The sequence below is a fragment of the Globicephala melas genome, chromosome 9 (genome assembly GCF_963455315.2).
Source record: "Globicephala melas chromosome 9, mGloMel1.2, whole genome shotgun sequence".
Classification (NCBI taxonomy): Eukaryota; Metazoa; Chordata; class Mammalia; order Artiodactyla; family Delphinidae; genus Globicephala; species Globicephala melas.
Window position 1 is genome coordinate 75,637,946 of NC_083322.1, and position 21,012 is coordinate 75,658,957.

General features: G+C 44.1%; 1 protein-coding gene across 1 annotated transcript in view; it reads left to right on the forward strand.

The window, feature by feature from the left end:
- Positions 1–21,012, forward strand: part of ABCB4 (ATP binding cassette subfamily B member 4) — a 74,016-nt gene that overhangs the window by 44,123 nt on the left and 8,881 nt on the right. Inside the window, exons 17-26 of the mRNA XM_060304725.1 lie at positions 880–1,026; positions 3,396–3,500; positions 5,723–5,800; positions 7,129–7,212; positions 8,266–8,469; positions 11,559–11,659; positions 13,606–13,746; positions 16,347–16,503; positions 18,287–18,484; positions 19,984–20,190. Of these exons, the coding sequence (XP_060160708.1) occupies positions 880–1,026; positions 3,396–3,500; positions 5,723–5,800; positions 7,129–7,212; positions 8,266–8,469; positions 11,559–11,659; positions 13,606–13,746; positions 16,347–16,503; positions 18,287–18,484; positions 19,984–20,190 (1,422 nt within the window). The remainder of the gene's footprint in view (positions 1–879; positions 1,027–3,395; positions 3,501–5,722; positions 5,801–7,128; positions 7,213–8,265; positions 8,470–11,558; positions 11,660–13,605; positions 13,747–16,346; positions 16,504–18,286; positions 18,485–19,983; positions 20,191–21,012) is intronic.

Here is a 21,012-nt window from a genome sequence, read left to right on the forward strand (position 1 = left end):
AACATGACCTATTTAAACAACTGTAAGGCTATGGGATTCCACAGGCACCTTTTGTATCTAGTTTACTGTTAAACCACCTCTGCAGTCAGAATACTCTCCTTTATGTGACCTAAATCCTTCATGCTTGACCAGACACTGAGTTCAGCATTTGCTGAGAACCTGATGTGTGCCAGGCATTGGGCTGTTTCTAGGGATATAAAGACATAGTCTTCACCTTAAAAACAAAGAAACAAACAAGTAGAGTCATGTAAACAAAGGAAAACAAACAAAGAAGCAGAGTCATGTAAACAAACAGGGTGGGGGGATCACAAAACAAGCTAAGCTATGAAATAGAAGAAGTCCGCAGAGGGAACAGTGGTGAAAGAAAAGGGGAGTAGTTACTTTAGTTTTGTGAGCTGGGAACACGTCACAGAAAAGGCATCGCTGGGCAGGGTTCCGGGGTGAGGAGACCAGGCCCACGTCCTCAGGTTAATCATGGCGCCTTGTGTTGGTGAGGACACTTACCCATCCCTTCATGGGTCTTGTCTCATGTGACCCCAACATCATGCCGGAGTGGAACTGGACTTGAATTCTAGGGCATTTTGTGCCCAGATCCTGCTTCTGCCCACTCTGCCGAGGCTGGAATAGAGATGGGCTGGTCACACCATGAAGACTGCTTCTTGGGTGAAGGACTCATACTCAGCTTACGCTGTGTCGTGAATGGACATAGTTAACATTTGATAACATCCTGTCCAACCCCCTAGTAGTTCGCTGTAGCCTGGTCACTCTCTGCACCTAGTTTGCAAGCTCCTGGAGGGTGATGCCAGGCCTTCTCTATGTCCATAAACTCCAGTGACGGTAGTGTTGTCACCTTTTTGTCCTGACATGTATGTGTTCTAGGATGAAACTGTGCCGCCGGTGTCTTTTATGAAGATCCTGAAACTGAATAAAACAGAATGGCCCTACTTTGTGGTGGGAACTCTGTGTGCTGTTGCCAACGGGGCGCTTCAGCCGGCTTTCTCGGTCATCTTCTCAGAGATTATAGAGGTGAGGCTGAAAACACCACGGGACAGCTTGAGGATGAAGTGATGAAATCACTTCACCGTTACATCAGTTCTCATGCCAACCTGGTCCATTTTGCAGTAAAGCAGCCTCACATTAACCTAAGCCCGAGGTTTTAATTCCCTTTGGAGGAAAGCTGTGAGGCAAAAGAAAAAACAGGCAAGTTAGGCTATCGATGAAATTAGAAACTGTAAATTCCCTGAAGAAGGCATTCTGATTCACTCTCTTCATTTGGATGAACTGGTGTCAGGCAGTGATCCCCATCCCGTTTGTGGAGAGGAGATGCATGTCTCACTGGATGGCTGGGTGGTGGGGCAGGGGAAGAGTTAGAGTCTCAAGTGTTCAAGAGGCTAGGCTCTGGGGGCAGACTGGCCTCACCACTCAATCGCTGTGCAAATCGGGCAAATGCTTTCCCTTGCTGTACCTCAGTTTCTTCATCTGCAAAACAAACCTACCTCCTAGGATGGCTGAGGATTAAGAGATGATTTAGGTAACTATTTAAGAGTGTCTGCCTCGAAGTAAGAATTCAAAAAGTTGCTACATCAGTGTTTAGCAATTGTAGCAATGTTGAGCATTGTTTAGCAATGGCTACATCATTGTTTAGCAATCCTTACAAGCCTTGGGGAGGCTAAGAAGGAAAACCTACACTATCCAGTTGTTAAATTCATTGGGGGATATTTATCAGAAGTGATCAGAAATATCTAAGGCTCCATAAAATCCAACATTTATATTTTATAACCTTAGTCAGTCTCTAATGTTATTGGAGAGACTTTTTTGCTAAAGATGAATTATTCTCCATCACATTATGACTTTATTCTGCTGTTCTTCAGCTTTTTTTCTATCTTTATTTTCTGAGCTTCATATAATGTGTTATCCTTCAAAGTTTTGTTTTATTTCTTAATTAATTTTTATTGGAGTATAGTTGCTAAGAGTTTATTATGCTTGTGACTTTGAACGTTGGTTTAAGACCACAAGCTAAAAAATAACTTAGGAAGAACCCTCCAGCTGTTCTTACATTACAAAATAAGGCAATCCCTGGCTCTCCTGCAATCCAGGAGCTGTGTGGATTGTATTTATATTTGGGGGCATCTCCTTTGTGTCAAATGCTGGTCTTGGAGATCAAGCAGGAAACAAGATAAACTAAGTTCTGCCCTCAAACAGTTTACCTTCTATTGGGACAGACACAGAACACAACCAAAAAGCAAATACGTAATGTGTCACAGCATAGCAAGCATTTTAAAAGCAGGGTCTGGCAGTACAGGGGCTGGAGCTGGAGGTGCTGTTTCATGCGGGCGAGTCAGGAGAGGCCTGTCAGGGCAGAGGCCCCGTGGAGTGGAGGGTGGTGAGCAGGTAGGGGTCAGGGAGGAGTTCAGGCAGAGGGAACAGCAAATGCAGAGGAAGAGGCACAAACACGAAAATGTGCAGCCACACACAGTCCGTAGGCAGTGTTTCAGCCCATGTTAATAACCGCAAACAGTAAGTCTGCTACATGCGAACTTTCCAGTTGTGAACGCGTGTGCCAGCCCCTGTATGCCAGCTGTTGTACCGTACTACTGTACTTTTCAAGGTACTGTACTGTAAGATTGTACTGTTTTCTTTTTCTTTTTTTCTTTTTTTTTTTGTGGTACGCGGGCCTCTCACTGTTGTGGCCTCTCCCGCTGCAGAGCACAGGCTCCGGATGCACAGGCTCAGCGGCCGTGGCTCACGGGCCCAGCCGCTCCGCGGCATGTGGGATCTTCCCGGACTGGGGCATGAACCCGTGTCCCCTGCATCGGCAGGCGGACTCTCAACCACTGCGCCACCAGGGAAGACCTGTTTTCTTTATTTTTTGTGTTTGTTTTTTATGTACGTATTATTTGTGTGAAAAGTATTATAAACCTAATACAGTACAGCACTATTGATATATACCCGATTGTGTTAGTGGGGTACCTAGGCTAACTTTGTTGGACTTACGAACAAATTGGACTTACAAACGCACTCTCAGAACGGAACTCGTATTGTATTCCTCCGATTCACAGAGACAGGAAGTAGAATGGTGGCTCCCAAATGGCTGGGGGGAGGGTCATGGGAGTTACTGTTTAATGAGTACAGAATTTCAGTTGTGGATGATGAAAGAATTCTGGAGATGGATGGCAGTGAAGGTGGCACAACACTGTCAGTACACTTAATGCCACTGACTAGTATACTTAAAATCTACCGTTCAGCCATTTTTATGTTACGTATATTTTACCGCAGTTAAAAAAAACACGTATTCAAAACCTAGTTTTTAAAATGTGATGCTCAAGCCATTGTTTATGGGAGGAATAAACAAAGATCATGTAATCCAAGTGGGTGTTTTAAATGTTCTTTTGTAGATTTTTGGACCAGGGGACGATGAAGTGAAGCAGCAGAAATGCAACATGTTCTCATTGCTCTTTTTAGGTCTGGGAATTATTTCTTTTTTTACTTTCTTCCTTCAGGTAGGTACCTATGATTTGATATTCTCATAGAGTCTATATTCAGTTAGAAAATATAGATTAATTACCTATTAACTAGATTTTTGTTAATTATCTGTTAATATAAATAATTGATTAATCAAAATCCAATAAAAGAAACAGGTGATCAGAACCTTAGCTTTGATTTGGAACTTCCAAATCTTAGACTGAAATGAATTGCAGACACAGTTGGCACAAGGTTCTTTGAGAGGGCAGTGTCCTAAGCAGGGGGAATTGTGACTTCCCTGTGTGCTAAATTACGTCATGTTACAGGTTGGCCCTCAGCAAACATTCATTACCAAAGACAAAAGAGACTTGAATTCACAGGACAACATAAGTCCCAGTTAAACTCAACTAGTCATAAACTGGAAAAAAATCAGTACAATAGCATTCTCTCTCTCTTTTTTTTTTTTTTTATAAATTTATTTATTTTATTTTTGGCTGTGTTGGGTCTCCGTTGCTGTACACAGGCTTTCTCTAGTTGCGGCGAGTAGGGGCTACTCTTCGTGTGGTGCACGGACTTCTCATTGCAGTGGCTTCTCTTGTTGTGGAGCACGGGATCTAGGCACGCAGGCTTCAGTAGTTGTGGCTCGTGGGCTTCAGTAGTTGTGGCACATGGGCTTAGCTGTTCTGCGGCGTGTGAGATCTTCCCGGACCAGGGATCAAACCCATGTCCCCTGCACTGGCAGGCGGCTTCTTAACCACTGCACCACCAGGGAAGCCCAGCATTCTCTTTTTGTTACTCTTCATATAATATCAAGTAACTTCTCTGATATTTTCTTCCTTACCTGATGAACTGTTTGAAAGAATGCACATTATATTGCATTTAGATATTGTAGACCTGGACAAAATGAACTAGTATACTTCCCTCTGGTTGTGCTTGTCTACCTAGACTTTTACCAAATTTCTTTTGTCTCTTTAACTCAGTGCCTTTCCAGTACACACAGGCCTTTCTAGTACAATCCATTAAGGCCACAGAATATTTCCTAGTCATGCCCAGTGTGCTTCTCTTTGATTATTGTTGAGCCAGTGGTAAAAGTAAACCTAGCTTTTTATTTAGAAATTAGAGCCTTGCTCGTAGCAACTCCATGTCCAATGCAGCCGCAAGCCCTGGTGTGTTAGGGAGTAGAGCCTACATATGCTGCACCAACAGTGGGCTGATGGACGGAACTACGGAGCCCTCACGGGCCTTGAGCGATCTGCCAGCAAAGGCGGGAGGAGACCAGGGCAGTCTAGGCCTGGAGCCCTGGGGCGGACTCACCCTGAGCACTGACCACCGATCCTCTTGGTTTAGTGAAGACCTTGGATGCATCCTCCCCAGAGAGCACCCCACGTGCCCACCCCAACACTCAGCGTGGCTGGAGGCTCACACCCATGCCAGTGCCTGGGGAGCAAACCCAGCTCTGGACATCTGGTCGGGTCTCCAGTTTGAACAGGATATAATTAGAAAGAGGGAAAGTGTCTGGCAAGGATGCTGGGGGAGGAGTAGCCTAATTGTTCGCTAATCTGAGAGCAGGTGGAGATGTGACGGGGAAGCAGCAAACTCATCTGGAGCTTGATACTCCAGACATCCTCCCTCCGCTACACTACAGGAGCCAAAACGCATCCCTGCATAGAATTTTGTTACTTCTGTTGGAGAGTGATTTGCTTAAAGCATTAGGAACACACTGAACGTTGTAATTAAGTACAGTATTCTTCTCACTGAGATGTTGTCCTTGAGAGTTTTGAAAAGGAAGTCTATTTAGAATGCTTCAGAAGCCAGAACTAGATACTTCTAAGGGTTTTGGTTTTAGGATTCTATTGTATACCAATGATTTAGAAGTATATGAATTAAAAAAATTTTTTTATGGAAGTATAGTTGATTTACAATGTGTTAATTTGTGCTGTACAGCAAAGTGATTTGGTTATACATATATAAACATTCTTTTTTTAATATTCCTTTCCATTATGGTTTATCATAGGATACTGAATATAGTTCTCTGTGCTGTACAGTAGGTCCTTGCTGTTTATCCATTCCATATATAATAGCTTACATCTAGCAGTACATGAACTTTAAGTTAGGACTTTGAATTAGTATCTGGTCATAGACTTTGTTATTTGAATAGTTGATTCATAAATAAATATTATAGAAATCCATGCGAATACACCCACTTGTGTCAGAACGCTTGTGATCATCAAAAGGGACAAAAGCCTTTCTTCTCGCCCAGGGCTTCACATTTGGGAAGGCTGGCGAGATCCTCACCACAAGGCTGCGGTCCATGGCTTTTAAAGCAATGCTGAGACAGGTAGGTGTGTGCTCGGGAGCCGTTCTTTCCTTTCAAGCCTCTTCCTGTTCTGGCTGGCGTGCTGCCCTGCGTGTTGTGTGTCCCAGGTGTTCATGCAAGGACTGGTCAGGGCCCAGCTAATTGTCCTGGTCCTTCAGTATCCAAAGAACTCTCAGGGTTTTCGTGGGAGTAGGCTGAATTTAGGTCACTTTGGGGGCTAATTTTGCAACTATCTCTATCCATGTGGATACTATCATTTCAAGGACCTGTATCTGTTTTCTGGATTCTACGCAGGCCCTGGTGAGTCATTTGAGACTCCAGGATGCCTTTCCACAAAGGAGAGGGTGGTTGGCAGTGTTCCTGTCCCACGATTGACCATACTAACTATAGGTTTTACCAAATGTTGGTAATTGAGTTTGTTAGAGCTCTGCTTTCACGTTAATTCACTTGTTAATTCACTCAGTCATTACCCACTAGGTACCAGACAGTGTGCTAGTAGCTGGGCCTATAAAATGCCTTATCTGCCCTCTTGGGAAGGTCACAGCCCAGTGTAGGACATGTGGGAAAATGTGCAAACATGAATTCTCTATTTTTATAGAGAAGGCTTAAGAGAGGGCCGGAATATTGTCCAACCAATTGATAGGAATCGATGACATTCCTGTTCACAAAAGGGCACAGAGCAGGTATCATATTTTGTGCAAGTCTGAATTTGCAGACCTCTTTCAGTGTCTTTTAAACTGTTGCTATGGAGGAAAAATTACTTTATATGAAGCTTAAAGATGCTGTGGATGAGTGGCTTATAATTAAAATCATATCTAAGATAGACTCTTTTAATCCTTGCTTCAAACAAAACAAAACAAAAACGTGGTGAGAAACCAGGGCTGATGATCTCATGCCTAGAATTTGCAAGAAAGAGCCGTGTCCAGCACAACTCCACCGTGTCCAGCACAACTCCTTTGTGAGAGACACCACCCCATCAGGATACTACGGAAGTATCCGTAGTACAAGTTGTGAGGACTGGGTGATGGACCCACCCACGGGCTCGGGCTCTGGGGAAGCTGGCAGCGAGCACAGCTGCCATCTGGATAAGCCCCGCCCCGGTCAGTGTGCTTTCCCAGCACAGCAGAGCCCGATGCAGGTGGGGATGGAGATTGCATCCTGGTGGGGCTCCGAGGTGTATGCTCGAGGCAGGGACTAGAGCTCCCCACTGCATGGGAGGTCTCCCCTCAACTCCAACACCCAAGTTAAGTGTGGATATTTCCTCAGCATTGAATGTTTGGGATGTTTCATCTGATTTTCTCTGCTTGTTTTAATTTGGAATGAATTTAAAGGTGTATTTTGTGCCATAGGACATGAGCTGGTTTGATGATCATAAAAACAGTACTGGTGCACTTTCTACAAGACTTGCGATAGATGCCTCCCAAGTCCAAGGGGTATGTAGACTGCACTCTACTACTGTTTTTCTTTAACATGGTTTGGAATAAACATATGGCATAGCTGTGACCTTTAAGCTGCCTTCAGCTGCAAATAACAGAAAAGTCAAACTGGCCTAAACATTAAAGAGGAGGGTTGGACTTCAGGGCTCACAAGTGGCCCGAAGGACTCAGGTGCCTTCTGTCTGTTGGCTCTGAGTGGCTTTCAGTCCTCAGGGTTGGCTTCACCCTGAGGCTTGTTCCCTCGTGGCCACAGGGTGGCTGCCAGGAGCAACCATAGCTACAAGCTTCCTTGTTTCCCATCCAGCGAAAGAGAGCGCACACCTAGGCCTCGACTGCCAAACACCCTTCTCTTACATCTAACTGAGACTAATTTGGGTCACATGCCCAACCCTAACCAATAACTGGCTCCAGGGAGTGCAGCCGTCTTCCTGGCTTCCCTCCCCAGCTCCGGAGCTGAGGTCTGTTACCTGGGAACTCACTGCTTCTCCATAGCGCAGGAGAGCAGCAAGTCCCCTGCAGTGTCCCTGTGAGGGCCCTCGTTTTCTCACTGGTGCAAACAGGACTTCATCTTTATGCATGCTTTACGGGGGGATGGTCTCCTAGGGTCTGTACCCTGGGTAACAGATGGTCTCTTGGGGCTCGTGAATCTCCCTCTTACACATTTGAAGCGAACAGGCTTTAAAATGGCCAGAGTGCCCGGGGTGTGTTTCCTCTTTGAATGTTGCCTTCATGACAAAGTGTGCACCCCACAGCCTCTCCCCAGAGCAGAGCAGCCGATGACTTGCTTCAGCAGTGCTGAATCCGCATGGGCAGGAGAGCAAGGAGAGCTGAACGGCACGAGGAAAAACCTGCAGAGCCTCCCAAGTTACCCACAGGTGTCTTGGGTTTATTGTAACAAAAGGGAGCAAATGTTAGTACAGGCACAGATCCCTCTCTCGTGTTAGTACAGGCACAGATCCCTCTCTCGTGGTTCTGACCAGGAAGCTGAAGGCTGCAGCTCATGGATTTGCAACTTAAAATACAGCTGCCTCTCTTCTTTTGCTCTTCCAGGCCACTGGGACCAGGTTGGCTTTAATTGCACAGAACACAGCTAACCTTGGAACTGGCATCATCATAGCATTTGTCTATGGTTGGCAATTAACCCTTTTGATGTTATCGGTTGTTCCAATTATTGCTGTATCAGGAATTGTTGAAATGAAATTGCTGGCTGGAAATGCCAAAAGAGATAAAAAAGAACTGGAAACTGTTGGAAAGGTGGGTCAAATACGGCTTCAGTTGGTATAAGTGTGGTTTTTAGACATGGGTTTTATTTGATTGATTTATTACAACATGCATGTTTTAATGATGTTAGTGCTTCCTACAACTAATCATGGTCAACGCTGTGTATGAAATATTTTACTGTGTCAATGCCTAGAACTTGAAAATGGGATAATTAATGTAAAGCTTTTATCCTATAGAAGGTGTTATATTCAGAAAATTTCTGAATTTTCAAAGTTCATTTTACCTTTTACTTTGTATACCGATGCCATTATTAGGACAAAAGTTACCCCTGTTTTACAGATGAAGAGTCCTTAAGGCAGAGAATTATAAGTGTATTGTTCAAAGTAGGACATTTGCCAGTACTTAAAAGACAGTCCTGTTCTTGGCTGTGATTTCTATAGTTAATTAAGCTAGGCAGCCACCAGAGGACAGTAATGCTCTGATTTCTGGTTCTAATTATAATGGCAATTGGGCACACACTTAACGTTGTGCCAATTATTGTTCTAAGTATTTATATGTACCAACTCATCCTCACAATAATCCTATGAGGCAAATACTAATGTCACACCAGTTTTACAAATGTGGAACCTGACAATGAAACAAGTTAAAGGCATGGCTGGGATTCAAGTCCTGGTCTAATTTCAAAGTTCTTTACTATATTACCTCTTCATATGGGTTTAACTGTGTCTAGATATGCATATAAACATTTTATTTACACGTACATGTATTTAAATGTTTAAATGTAGATAACAGCCGGGAATTTTTTTACCCTTATTTGTGTAAATATTATACTATATTGAAACATTAGGAGGTGAAGCAGACGGTGTATATAAATTGTGATAGTTTCTATAGCACAACACTTGCAAAGCCCTTTCACAGACAATACTGCATAGGCCTTAATACAATTACGGTTACGCAAGGTGGGACAGATAGTATGTCTCGCTCATGGGTTAGAAAGCAGTTAGCATGATTCCCACACCTAAGCTCTCGGGTACCCAGAGTCCCTGAAGATCCTCTTGGCTGCTGGCTGTGGGTACTTTAGGGCAGTGGGCCCCAACCTTTTTGGCACCAGGGACTGGTTTCGTGGAAGACACTTTTTCCACGGAGAGGGACTGGGGGGGTGGGTAGTTCAGGCGGTAATGCGAGCGATGGGGAAAGGCAGATGGAGCTTTGCTCCGCTTTCCTGCCACTCATCTCCTGCTGTGCGGCCTGGTTCCTAACAGGCCATGGACCGGTACTGGTCTGCGGCCCGGGGGTTGGGGACCCCTGCTTTAGGGCATCATTTCCTTGATTTCTGCTTGTCACAACTAACTACTGAAAAAACACCCTGTAGTGTTCGTTTCCTTTCTCCTCCAGAACCCTACCGCTTTTCACATTTCAGAAGGGAGATTGTCAGCAGGTAGAATGAAGATCAATTTTTCTTAGACTAGTCACATGAAGGAAACCATCTTGAGTCTAGTTAAGATAATAGAATCTTACTTCTATTAAAAATGGCTAATGACGCTGAACGTTGCCATAGTTTTGGCAGGAGTAGGGCAGTTAGAACGGAGCAGCTTGGCAGACAAAACACCACCTTAGACCTTCCATCCTGGCCTTGCGGCCGCTCAGTATATCATACTGGAGAAGACCCCCCACTTCTCTGGTCTTCACTTTCCACTTCTGTAACGTGAGAAATTGTACCAGATGATGTCCCGGGTTCCTTTCAGCTAATACATTGTCGTTCCAGGGATCAGAGAATTAATAACTCAGACTGATCAGTCTGAAATATTTTTAGTAACTACTTTAACCTGATAAGGGTTTGGGTTTTTTTAAATGAGAGATTGGAAATTTTAAATGTTAATTATCACCAATTCAATCACAGTTCAATTTTGTTTACTCAGTAAACTCCTGATTAACCCAAAATGAGGGTTAGAAAGGTCTTGGATACCACCCTCCCCCACAACATCACTGTTTTCTCAAAAAAAAAAAAAGTTCTCATGGACCTGGGTGCAGATTAATCACGGTTCAGGAGCATGGGGATTTGGGTAACTTCCCATTTTCATTTTCCGGAAAAGGCTTAGTAATGAGGGTGTGATTGCTGGGCTGGGAGGAGGGGAGGGAGGCTGCAGATTCACCCTCTTGACTCAGGTCCTGCCTGATGACTGAGATTAGGGGCCTGCTGAGCCAGAATTAACCCTCAAAGCACTTAAACCGTGATCAAAAAATCAAGAGTTGAGTGTAAAGTCCTAACAACTAGTTTCTCCATGTGTAAATTACAAAGCAGGGGAAGCAGAAGAGCATAATGGGTTAAGAACATGGACTTGGCATCAGATAGATAGCCTTATAGGGATCCTATTATCCTGCCTACTTATTAACTCTAGAGTCTTAGGCAAGTCACTTCACTTCTCTGTGCCTCGGGTCCTCACCTGTGCAAACAGGAATAAGAACATGAACCTCACAGTGTTGTCAAAGGAGGTAGTACCTGGCACAGAGTAAAAGCCAATAAGTACTCTCTAGTCTGGCTATAATTACTGTTAGATGTTTCATTTATAATAAAGATAGGGGGCTTTCCTCGTGGCGCAGTGGTTAAGAATCCACCTGCCAATGCAGGGGACGTGGGTTCGAGCCCTGGTCCAGGAAGATTCCACATGCCGCGGAGCAACTAAACCCGTGTGCCACAACTACTGAGCCTGTGCTCTAGAGCCCGCGAGCCTCAACTACTGAGCCCGTGTGCCACAACTACTGAAGCCCGCGCGCCTAGAGCCCGTGTTCCGCAACAAGAGAAGCCACTGCAATGAAAAGCCCACGCACCGCAACGAAGAGTAGCCCCCGCTCGCCGCAACTAGAGAAAGGCCTGCGTGCAGCAACAAAGACCGAACGCAGCCATAAATTAAAAAAAAAAAAAAAAAAAGATTGCCAGTTTTTTCATGGAGCTTGTCTTGAAGAACACATTATGCCTTTGCTTTCCAAATTTTAAAGGAATTGAAAACCTGTCAACACAACCTTCGGGCTTCTTTTGACAGAACCCTAAGGCTCATATATATATTTTTATTATCTCAGAAGTAAAAGCCCCACTTCTAACCATGATCTGTTCTACATTACAGATTGCAACAGAGGCAATAGAAAATATTAGGACAGTTGTGTCCTTGACCCAGGAAAGAAAATTTGAATCAATGTATGTTGAAAAATTGTATGGAGCTTACAGGTAATGAGCATATGATTGTTATTAAGAACCTAGTGTTTTCCTAGGCTGAATTATTGATTCCAATTTTTGTTCCGGCTGCAAACAGTGATATGATTGTAAGGATGACATTTTTTTCAATAATTATCTCAGTGAAAATAAGTAACTTTTTTTTTTTTTTTTTTTTTTTTTTGCGGTACGCGGGCATCTCACTGTTGTGGCCTCTCCCATTGCGGAGCACAGGCTCCGGACGTGCAGGCTCAGCGGCCATGGCTCACGAGCCCAGCCGCTCCGCGGCATGTGGGATCTTCCCGGACCGGGGCACGAACCCGTGTCCCCTGCATCGGCAGGCGGACTCTCAACCACTGCGCCACCAGGGAAGCCCAAAATAAGTAACTTTTTGATGCAACTGGACCACAGGGTTGGGTTTTTACATCTCTTATAAAAAACAGTAAGATTGGGTCTCTAAGAGCTAAAAGGTACAGAGGGCTGCACAAGTATTTGTTCACCACTGCAGGCGACATAAACAACCCATCTGGTGATTCAGGATGAACATTCTTTTAGGGAATTGCTCAAACCTTTATTTTCTTTGCATTGTGTAGACTGAACCAAAGATGAGATTTGTTGTTGGGTGAAAGTGTTTCCTTTGTTCTCTGGGTGAGGACCAGATCTGTCCTAATCTGAAAACAAAGACACAGAGCCTATTTCATTGGTTTATACTTGAGCAATTCGACAAACCTCCAGCACCTGTTTACCGCTTGTGTTCAACCAGGGCCTGTCCTTATAAATGAATATGTTTTAACACTAACAAAATTGAACACAATTTGAATCACAATTTTGTAGACTAGACCAATGGTTTTGAACACTTACATATTTGAACAGGGATAACTGAATTTCTCAGTGTATTCACCTTCCTAGTTATGTATACTTCATGCAGCTATTACATTTTTCTGGTCATTTGATGTCTGACATATATCTGTCAGTAGCAGTGTAAATTGTTCAGTAACATTAAGTATTGTAACACCATGCTCACAGCACAGGAGTTAAACTATCCAGATCAGTAATACTTAAAATTTTTCCTCTTGCCAAGTGCCTACCTTCTAATCTGAAAATAAATAAATTAATGTTCTTCTGGAGGATTTAGAATAATAAAGTCAAATAAAGTAGCTAGGGCTTCCCTGGTGGCGCAGTGGTTGAGAGTCTGCCTGCCGATGCAGGGGACACGGGTTCGTGCCCCGGTCCAGGAGGATCCCACGTGCCGCGGAGCGGCTGGGCCCGTGAGCCATGGCTGCTGGGCCTGCGCGTCCGGAGCCTGTGCTCCGCAATGGGAGAGGCCACGGCAGTGAGAGGCCCGTGTACCACAAAAAAGAAAAAAAAAAAAAAAGTAGCTAAACTAATAGAGGATAGCAAGAGGTCTAATTAGAAATGGTTCAAAACACATTGTGTTGGGGATGGTGGGATCTAGCTCCGGGAAGAACTTCTGATGTGGGTCTAGATAAACCTCGGTGACCCTGCTTTTCCGAATCTGAAATGTGAACTTTGATATGAGAGACGATAACTCATCACAGAAGACAAGACAATAAAATTAGACAACTGAATTCAGACAATTCAAACTTTAGTCCTAACTGTGAAATCCTTTATTTTTGATAACAACAATCATGTCTGAGTTCCCAGATATTCCTGTGTAATAATAACAGCGACTATCATTTGAGCAACCACTATGAGCTAGGTACTGTGCTAGACGTTTGTATTGTCTATTTAGATCTCAAAACAATTTTGTTTCATACTGGTTATCCCCCTCTTACAAGTCAGAAAACTGATGCGTAGAGAGGTTAAGTCACTTACATTAATTATAACTGGGGGCAGAATTTAAACACAGGTTGACTAGACTTAGCAGCTGTGCTCTTTGTACAAGCCATGCTGAGAGAGGGTGAAGATAATGGTCACAGATATACTGATTTGCTTTTCAGGAATTCTGTGCGGAAAGCACACATCTATGGAATTACTTTTAGTATTTCACAAGCATTTATGTATTTTTCCCATGCCGGTTGTTTTCGGTTTGGTGCCTATCTCATTGTGAATGGACATATGCACTTCAGAGACGTTATTCTGTAAGTAACTTTTAATTTGCTGAGATTATTCCATAATAAAGTTTCAATAGGTCTATGCAAAGGTTTGGAATAGACCGAAAAACTAACTTGTTTTATGATGAAGTCATCTAGAGAGTTGAATCTACCCCAGAAATCGAATGTTGTCGGTACTCCAAGGACAGTTTCATTATCTGCGTGGACTAAAATCAACCAAGCTCATGAAAATGACCATAAACCAGAATTTCAGTAATACAAAGAAGGACAGGAGGACAGCAAATGTTCTCAGTGCAGAGATAAATCATAGTTAGAAAACTGCTGGCGACCATGGACCCAAAACGGGTTATAATAGCTTACTATTTACGGGCAACCAAAGATGGCCTTGACAGTGGGATGGGAACACTTGACTGAAGTCTGGTAAACACTCTGTTCCCTAACCAGCCCTGGGATGACCCTGCCAACTTTTGCCTCTTAGCCTTCCCTATTTTCTTGGTTTCCAAGGCTAACCAATGGTCTTTCAAAATATGCTAAATACATTCAATTAGACTGCAGTCTAGTCTTGCCAAAGGGAGGCCATGCTTTTAAGATCACTTTGGCGTACTTCTGCTCTGATGGGATGATTTTTAAAAAGTAGCAAAGAACTTAAAAAAAAAACAAAACCCAGGGTCAAGACGGACAGAGTGAAAGTGTTTAAAAGCTGTACTTTTGTTTTCATCCAAAATTAAAATAACCATGAAAAAAGAATATATATCTTTGCATCAGTCAGGATCCCAGCAGGGAACAAATGGTCCTGCAGATGGGGTAATGGAGGACAGTTTGCTAAAGGGTCTGTTTATAAAGGTGTGAGAAGTATTAAGGTCAGCAGTGCCCAGCTAGGCACCACTAAGACCTTACTTAAGCCTAAAGGGCAAGAGGAGGGAAAGATTTTCAGAAGCCAGCGCAGGGGCCTTCTGTGCTCTTTGGTGGAAGGACCCCAACACCACACCTCTCCAACGGGAAAGAGACCGACACAACAAACGGCCTGGTCCCACTCCTCCAGCCTCCTTTCCTGCTATGCTATTCCTTGCCAAACCCCATCGGGAGCCAGAGGACCAGAAAACCTTTTGATGCAGACCCTGAAGGTCAGCCTGTCAGGCATCGGGGATGGTATAAGATAGAGACGGGAGAGTAGAAAGTGGTTTTGAAGGGACAGATGGAAATAGCCAGCTGGGAATTACCACTTGGAGACATTCATTGTCTAGAAAAATACCAATGAAAAAATCGGCCCTGCTTTTAAAAACTGTTTTATCATTAAAATGTTAAATTCTGGATAATTGGAAGATAGCTTTTAAAATCTTTCATACTAAAGCTGCATTACAGGCTGTACAGGAAAGCTAGGCACCTAGCTACATGTGAGTTGTTCATCACTCTTCTAAAATGTGATTTTTGATAATTAACCTCATCAAATATTTAAGGGAGAGCCTTACTCTACCCACCATTCCCCCCACCCACCGTGTACTTAAAATACATTTTAATACCTTAGATTTACACTTTGCTGCACAGCAGTAATTAATACAGCATTGTAAATCAACTACAATTAAAAAAAAGAATTCAAAAAATAATGTATTAAATTACAAACCAAAACAAGGAGCCAAATGCCCTGACACACCCAATCCAGAATTATTTATCTGGTGTGTATCAGGGATACAGAAGCAAAGCAGAAAATATTCAGTGCATGGAATTTATTTGATTTAATTTTTTCAAACTTGTGGAAACTTTGGTCTCTCTTATTTGCGTGTAGCTCAAAGAGACCAAAAAAAATAAAAATAAAAATACAGTTCCCTCCCAAAATCTTAGGTTTAGAAGTTTGGGGGAAGTTTTTTTAAGTTCTCTATTAGAGATTTTCCTACCGTCCCCTCTCTCTAGGGAGCTCTGGTGCCCCAAGTGAATAGCTTTGTGGAGGCGCAAATCTCAGAATCTTTAGTTCCTCCTAGAAGTTATAATCCATATGCATTCTTTTAATTGGAGAATAGACCGTTAGCTTAATTGTTTTTTCAGGGTCATAGCAATAGTTCTTTTACTTGTAAGAGAAAAGCTATTTGTAGTAAAGGCTTATTTTGCCCAGTAAGAATTCTTTAACCACAGGGACGATGATTATTGTTTGTGCGGGGCTGCAGAAGAAACCACACCCTGGAGATCAGGGCTGTAGAGTCAGGAGGAAACCTCACTCCTTGTCTGGTACTGATCAAGTCCCTTCAGCCCCCAGAGCTTCAGTTCCCTCAAGTCTAAACGGGGTATGTGTGTTGTTACTAGAATTACCTGAGATCACAACTCAAGATTCTGTTAGCAGACGCTTCCTGAGAGAGGAGAGCTTTACCAAGTTACATGAAATCTAGGAAATGAGAAGCTCCTAAAGGAAGCCAGAAAGCAGTAGAGAAAAAGGAGACCCTCAGGCAGCGGGTGCCGCCTCCCCTCTGGGTCTCCTTTGGTCCTGGAATTTTCTAGCGATGTGCGGGGGAGGGAGGAGGGGGATTAGTAACGGAGCGAAAACATCAGTACTGGCCAGCAGTAAGTCTTTGGGCTTTGAGACATCTCGGGGCTGAATTATATAAATTAATGTTTAAAATTCTTCTGCTCCCATCTAGGGTGTTTTCAGCGATCGTGTTGGGCGCCGTGGCTCTAGGACACGCGAGTTCCTTTGCTCCAGACTACGCTAAAGCCAAGCTGTCTGCAGCGCACTTATTCAGCCTGTTTGAAAGACAACCTTTGATTGACAGCCACAGTGAGGAAGGCCTGAGACCTGTGAGTTCCCTGCTGTCTGATCAGCACTTGGTTAATTTTTTCCTAAATGTTTGCTGTCTGCTAGATCATGTCGACTGAAAAAAAAAAAAAAAAAAGGCACAACGTGAGAGTTGTGAGTTAAGTTTTATTCGGGGCAGAATGAGGACTGCAGCCTGGGAGACAGCATCTCAGAGAGCTCGGAGAAACTGCTCCTAAGAGGGAGGGGGAACGTCAGAGTTCCATAGGATGTTAGTGAAGGGGGCACGTGCAGTGAAGCACGCATTTTGGGAGAGCCTTGCTGCTGCTCACAAGGAGCAGATGCCCCCATTAACGACTGTAGTGCTTGTCTAGGTACGAGAAGATGCAAGAAATTGGGTTCATAAAATCTTCTCCTGAAAATACCTAACTATCTGAAGGCCTGTCCTGCCGGTTTTTCCCAGAGCACAGAGCACCTCATTCCTGATCTCCACCCTGGACTCCTTTCAGGGGGTGCTGAAGGCTGGCGGCTGCCGCAGTTTGTAACTCTGTCCTTGTAGAGGCAGATGGCAAGTGGCAATTTTTAGTTGGCAGTTGCAACCACAGGATAAATTTGTAGTGATTACACTGACATTCACTTCACTGGCTTTGTGATAGTTACAAGGCTAATAATATTTGGCCAACTTTCCTGGCATTTTCAAATTCCATAGGGGGTTGCAAGGATGAGCACGTCAAAAGTAAAGAACCCCCAAATCCAGATGTACTAGAACTGAATAATTTCCATGAAAATTGTGAGTCACTTCTGCATGGAAGGTATGTGCCTGTAGCTCTGTGTGTAACTGCGTTAGCAATTTGACTTTCATCACATAATTGTCATCACAGCGTTACGACTGGTGAGAAGGCCACTTTATTCAGAGTAGGAGGAATAATCCTTTACTGTCCCCAAACTTAGATCTCAGTGTTCTTTGTGTTCCTTGCCTAACACAAGCCGCTGCACGTTTTAATGCAGGCGAAGCAGCGTGGGTAAAGCGATGGGGACTTAGCACAACCGTTCTGGAACTTCACCAGGTACTTCCTGTTCTGAGAAAATAGCTGTGCCCAAGTGAGGGAGATAAAGAGGCCACCAGGGCTGCAGGCAAGGGCTGTCCACTGAGACGGCAGGTAGAAACTGCTCTAAATCGCTAAGCCTCTGAGCCTTGGGCCATTGACTTGGCTCCAGCCACAAAATCATCAGTTGGGAAAGCTAAATATTTGTCTTCAATGAACCAGAAATTTTGAGTTTAGTTAACAACTCTGTAATATGACTGTCTTTAACCTGTACCCCCGGCTCCCATCTTCATTTTATGTAACAACTTGCTACCAGTACTAACTGGTGCCAGTACCTGTACTGAATATGCATTGTATGTTTCTCTGCTATAGTGTTTGGTAAAGCTTCCTTGGAATTCTACTTTTTTTTTTTAATTTATTTTTGGCTGCATTGGGTCCTCATTGCTGCACGCGGGCTTTCTCCAGTTGTGGCAAGCGGGAGCTGCTCTTCATTGCGGTGCACGGGCTTCTCATTGCGGTGGCTTCTTGTGTTGCAGAACACGGATTCTAGGCGCATGGGCTTCATTAGTTGCGGCTCACGGGCTCAGTAGTTGCGGCGCACGGGGGTTGTATCTCCACGGCACGTGGGATCTTCCCGGACCAGGGCTCGAACCCGTGTCCCCTGCATTGGCAGGCAGATTCTTAAGCACTGCGCCACCAGGGAAGGCCTTGAAATTATACTTTTTATTTCAGTCATTATCAGACCAATTACAATAGCAACATAAAAATACCTATTTTTTAGGATAAGTTTGAAGGAAACGTGACACTTAATGAAGTCGTGTTCAACTATCCCACGCGGCCAAATGTGCCCGTGCTTCAGGGGCTGAGCCTCGAGGTGAAGAAGGGCCAGACGCTGGCCCTGGTGGGCAGCAGCGGCTGTGGGAAGAGCACGGTGGTCCAGCTCCTGGAGCGGTTCTACGACCCCTCTGCTGGAACAGTGGTGAGCACACTTTCTTAAATTAGTAACTTGATTTAAGGCAGTATTTCAAGTGGCTAAACCAATATTCCCATAATATTAGAAAAAACTGAACAAGACCTATAATCCTAACTGATACGAGGACCACCATTCTCTAAACCCCAAGGTGGCACCCACAGTCCGAGAGATATATGGGGACGGTAGGGTAGAACATCAGGAATTGAGTGTAGTTCAGAGGGTAGAACATCAGGAATTGAGTGTAGTTCAGAAAGTACTGAGTGTGAAGTTGATCTGTGCCCTGCCCTGGGCCTTCTGAGCCAGCTGGAGTCTCCTGCGTGAACACTCAATCGCTTCCTGGGTTGTAAAGGTAAGCCGCACAGTCCTGCCAGAGTTCTGAGTAGACGCCCAGGACTCCCTCCCCTCCTCTTGCCTTTGCTATCTCTCTCTAACCGGTACTCCAGCCCTCTCATATTTGGCTTTCAGCATTGATGTTGTGGTGTCTGGCCCCTGGCCCTCTTCCATGAGTGGAGACTTGGCTCTTAGCAATAATGCCTGCATTTCCCATTACCTTGGGATGGTACCCACTGACGTAGCCCAGGAAGCCCACCCCCATTTAGACAGTCACCAGAGTGTTAAACCTTGTTGAGTTGTTTCTTTGGGGGAAATCTTATGCTTCCACTATTACAATTACTCTGAAGGTATGAATACGGGCAAACCAGCTCAACAATACTCTGTAGGTGTGCTGTGCTAATACCACAGTGGGAATTTCTTTAGAGGGCAAGACTAGTTGGACTTGTATTTCTTCACCATGCCCTTTGCATTGCTGGAAGCTGTATTCTCAGTTAGCACATCACAAGGCTCCTCTAGAAGCATCATGCCTCCTGCTTACGGCAAACAAAAAAATCATCAAAACCACCATCAACAAAGCCAGTTTTCCAAAGACAAAGATACTGCCCTTTGAGCTTGTCCACTTTCCACTGATCTCTTGTCCTTTAGTGCCATCAAAAAGAGAAATGGGGGGAGTTGAAGGCTGGTAGTTCTCAAATGAAAGAGAGGTAGAGGTAGGAGAGGAGATAACCAACTTTCAAAATCTGGGGCCATGCTGATCTGCTTTTTGTCCTGGTGTGCCTGGAGGAGGGGGATACAGTCAAGGTGAAAGGTTGCAATTGTTCAGGCGACAGCAGATAGGCGCAGGACACCTAACTGCATACTTCTTAAAGGCAGAGGATGGTACATTTGCCTGGATGAGGGCAAGGTAGGAAGCAGAGAAAGAACTGTGGAAAGATGGGGCCAAATGTGCCTCCATTTTACCAGGTAGAACAAGAAAGGGATGGCCTAGTTAACAACAATAAGAAATCGTTTTGTTGGCTGTGTTGGCCTCCAGCACTGTAAGAGCTTACAGGCTGTGAGGGTTGGTATTTCACAAACTGCTGATGCCCACGTGCAACAGTCCTCCTAGTAACTTACTGTTTAGTTGTTTGTTTTTTAAGCCCTTCTTATAGTTTGTGGACTTTGGTTTTCAGCTCCTAGATGGTCAAGAAGCAAAGAAACTCAACATCCAGTGGCTCAGAGCCCAACTCGGAATTGTGTCCCAGGAGCCCATCCTGTTTGACTGCAGCATTGCCGACAACATTGCCTATGGAGACAACAGCCGGTCTGTAAAGATGCCTGAAATTGTGAGTGCCGCCAAAGCAGCCAACATCCATCCTTTCATTGAGACTTTACCCAAAGTAAGTGAACTGGTAGCTTCCTAGGCTGATACCAGAATCAACTGCAAACTGTTTTCCTCCTCCAACAGTTCCCAAAGTTATACTTCAAAGTCTTGCAACAGAACTTGCCTCTGTACTAGCACTGTGACCTTGAACAAGACACTGAAGTCCATGATACCAAGTTTCCTTACTGGTAAATGGGAAAATTAGGCATGGTGTCTACCTTGTACAAATGTCGTGAGAAGCAAACGAGGTGATGTTAAGTCACCTCAAACAGGTGCTTGAGGGCTGCGTTCGTACTGTAGCCATGTTTGCTTTATTCCTTACGGTACTTTCTTTTTTAAACATTTTATTTTGAGATAATTATAGATTCATGTGCAGTTGTAAGGAATACAGAGATCTTGTGTACCCTTGACCCAGTTTCCTCCAATGACATCTTGCAAAACTAATAGGGTATTGCAACCAGGATACTAATTTTGATACAATCCACTTACCTTGCTCAGACTTCCCCAGTTTTATTATACTTGTCTGCATTTGGATACGTTTGTAGTTCTACGCAATTTTACTGCGTGTGTAGACTCATGTATCCACTACCCCTGTCAAGATATGGAACGTTTTCATCACCACAGATTCCTCATTTTGCCCTTTTATAGCCACACACCCCTTCTCCCTGCCCTTACTCCCCACGACCCCTGGCAACCACTAACTGTTCTCCATTTCTGTAATCTTATACTTTAAGAATGTTATGTAAACATATGTACAGTATATAACCTTCTGAGATTAGCTTTTTCCCTCAGCATAATTCCCTGAAGCTGTTGTGTATAACTGTATACACAACAGTTC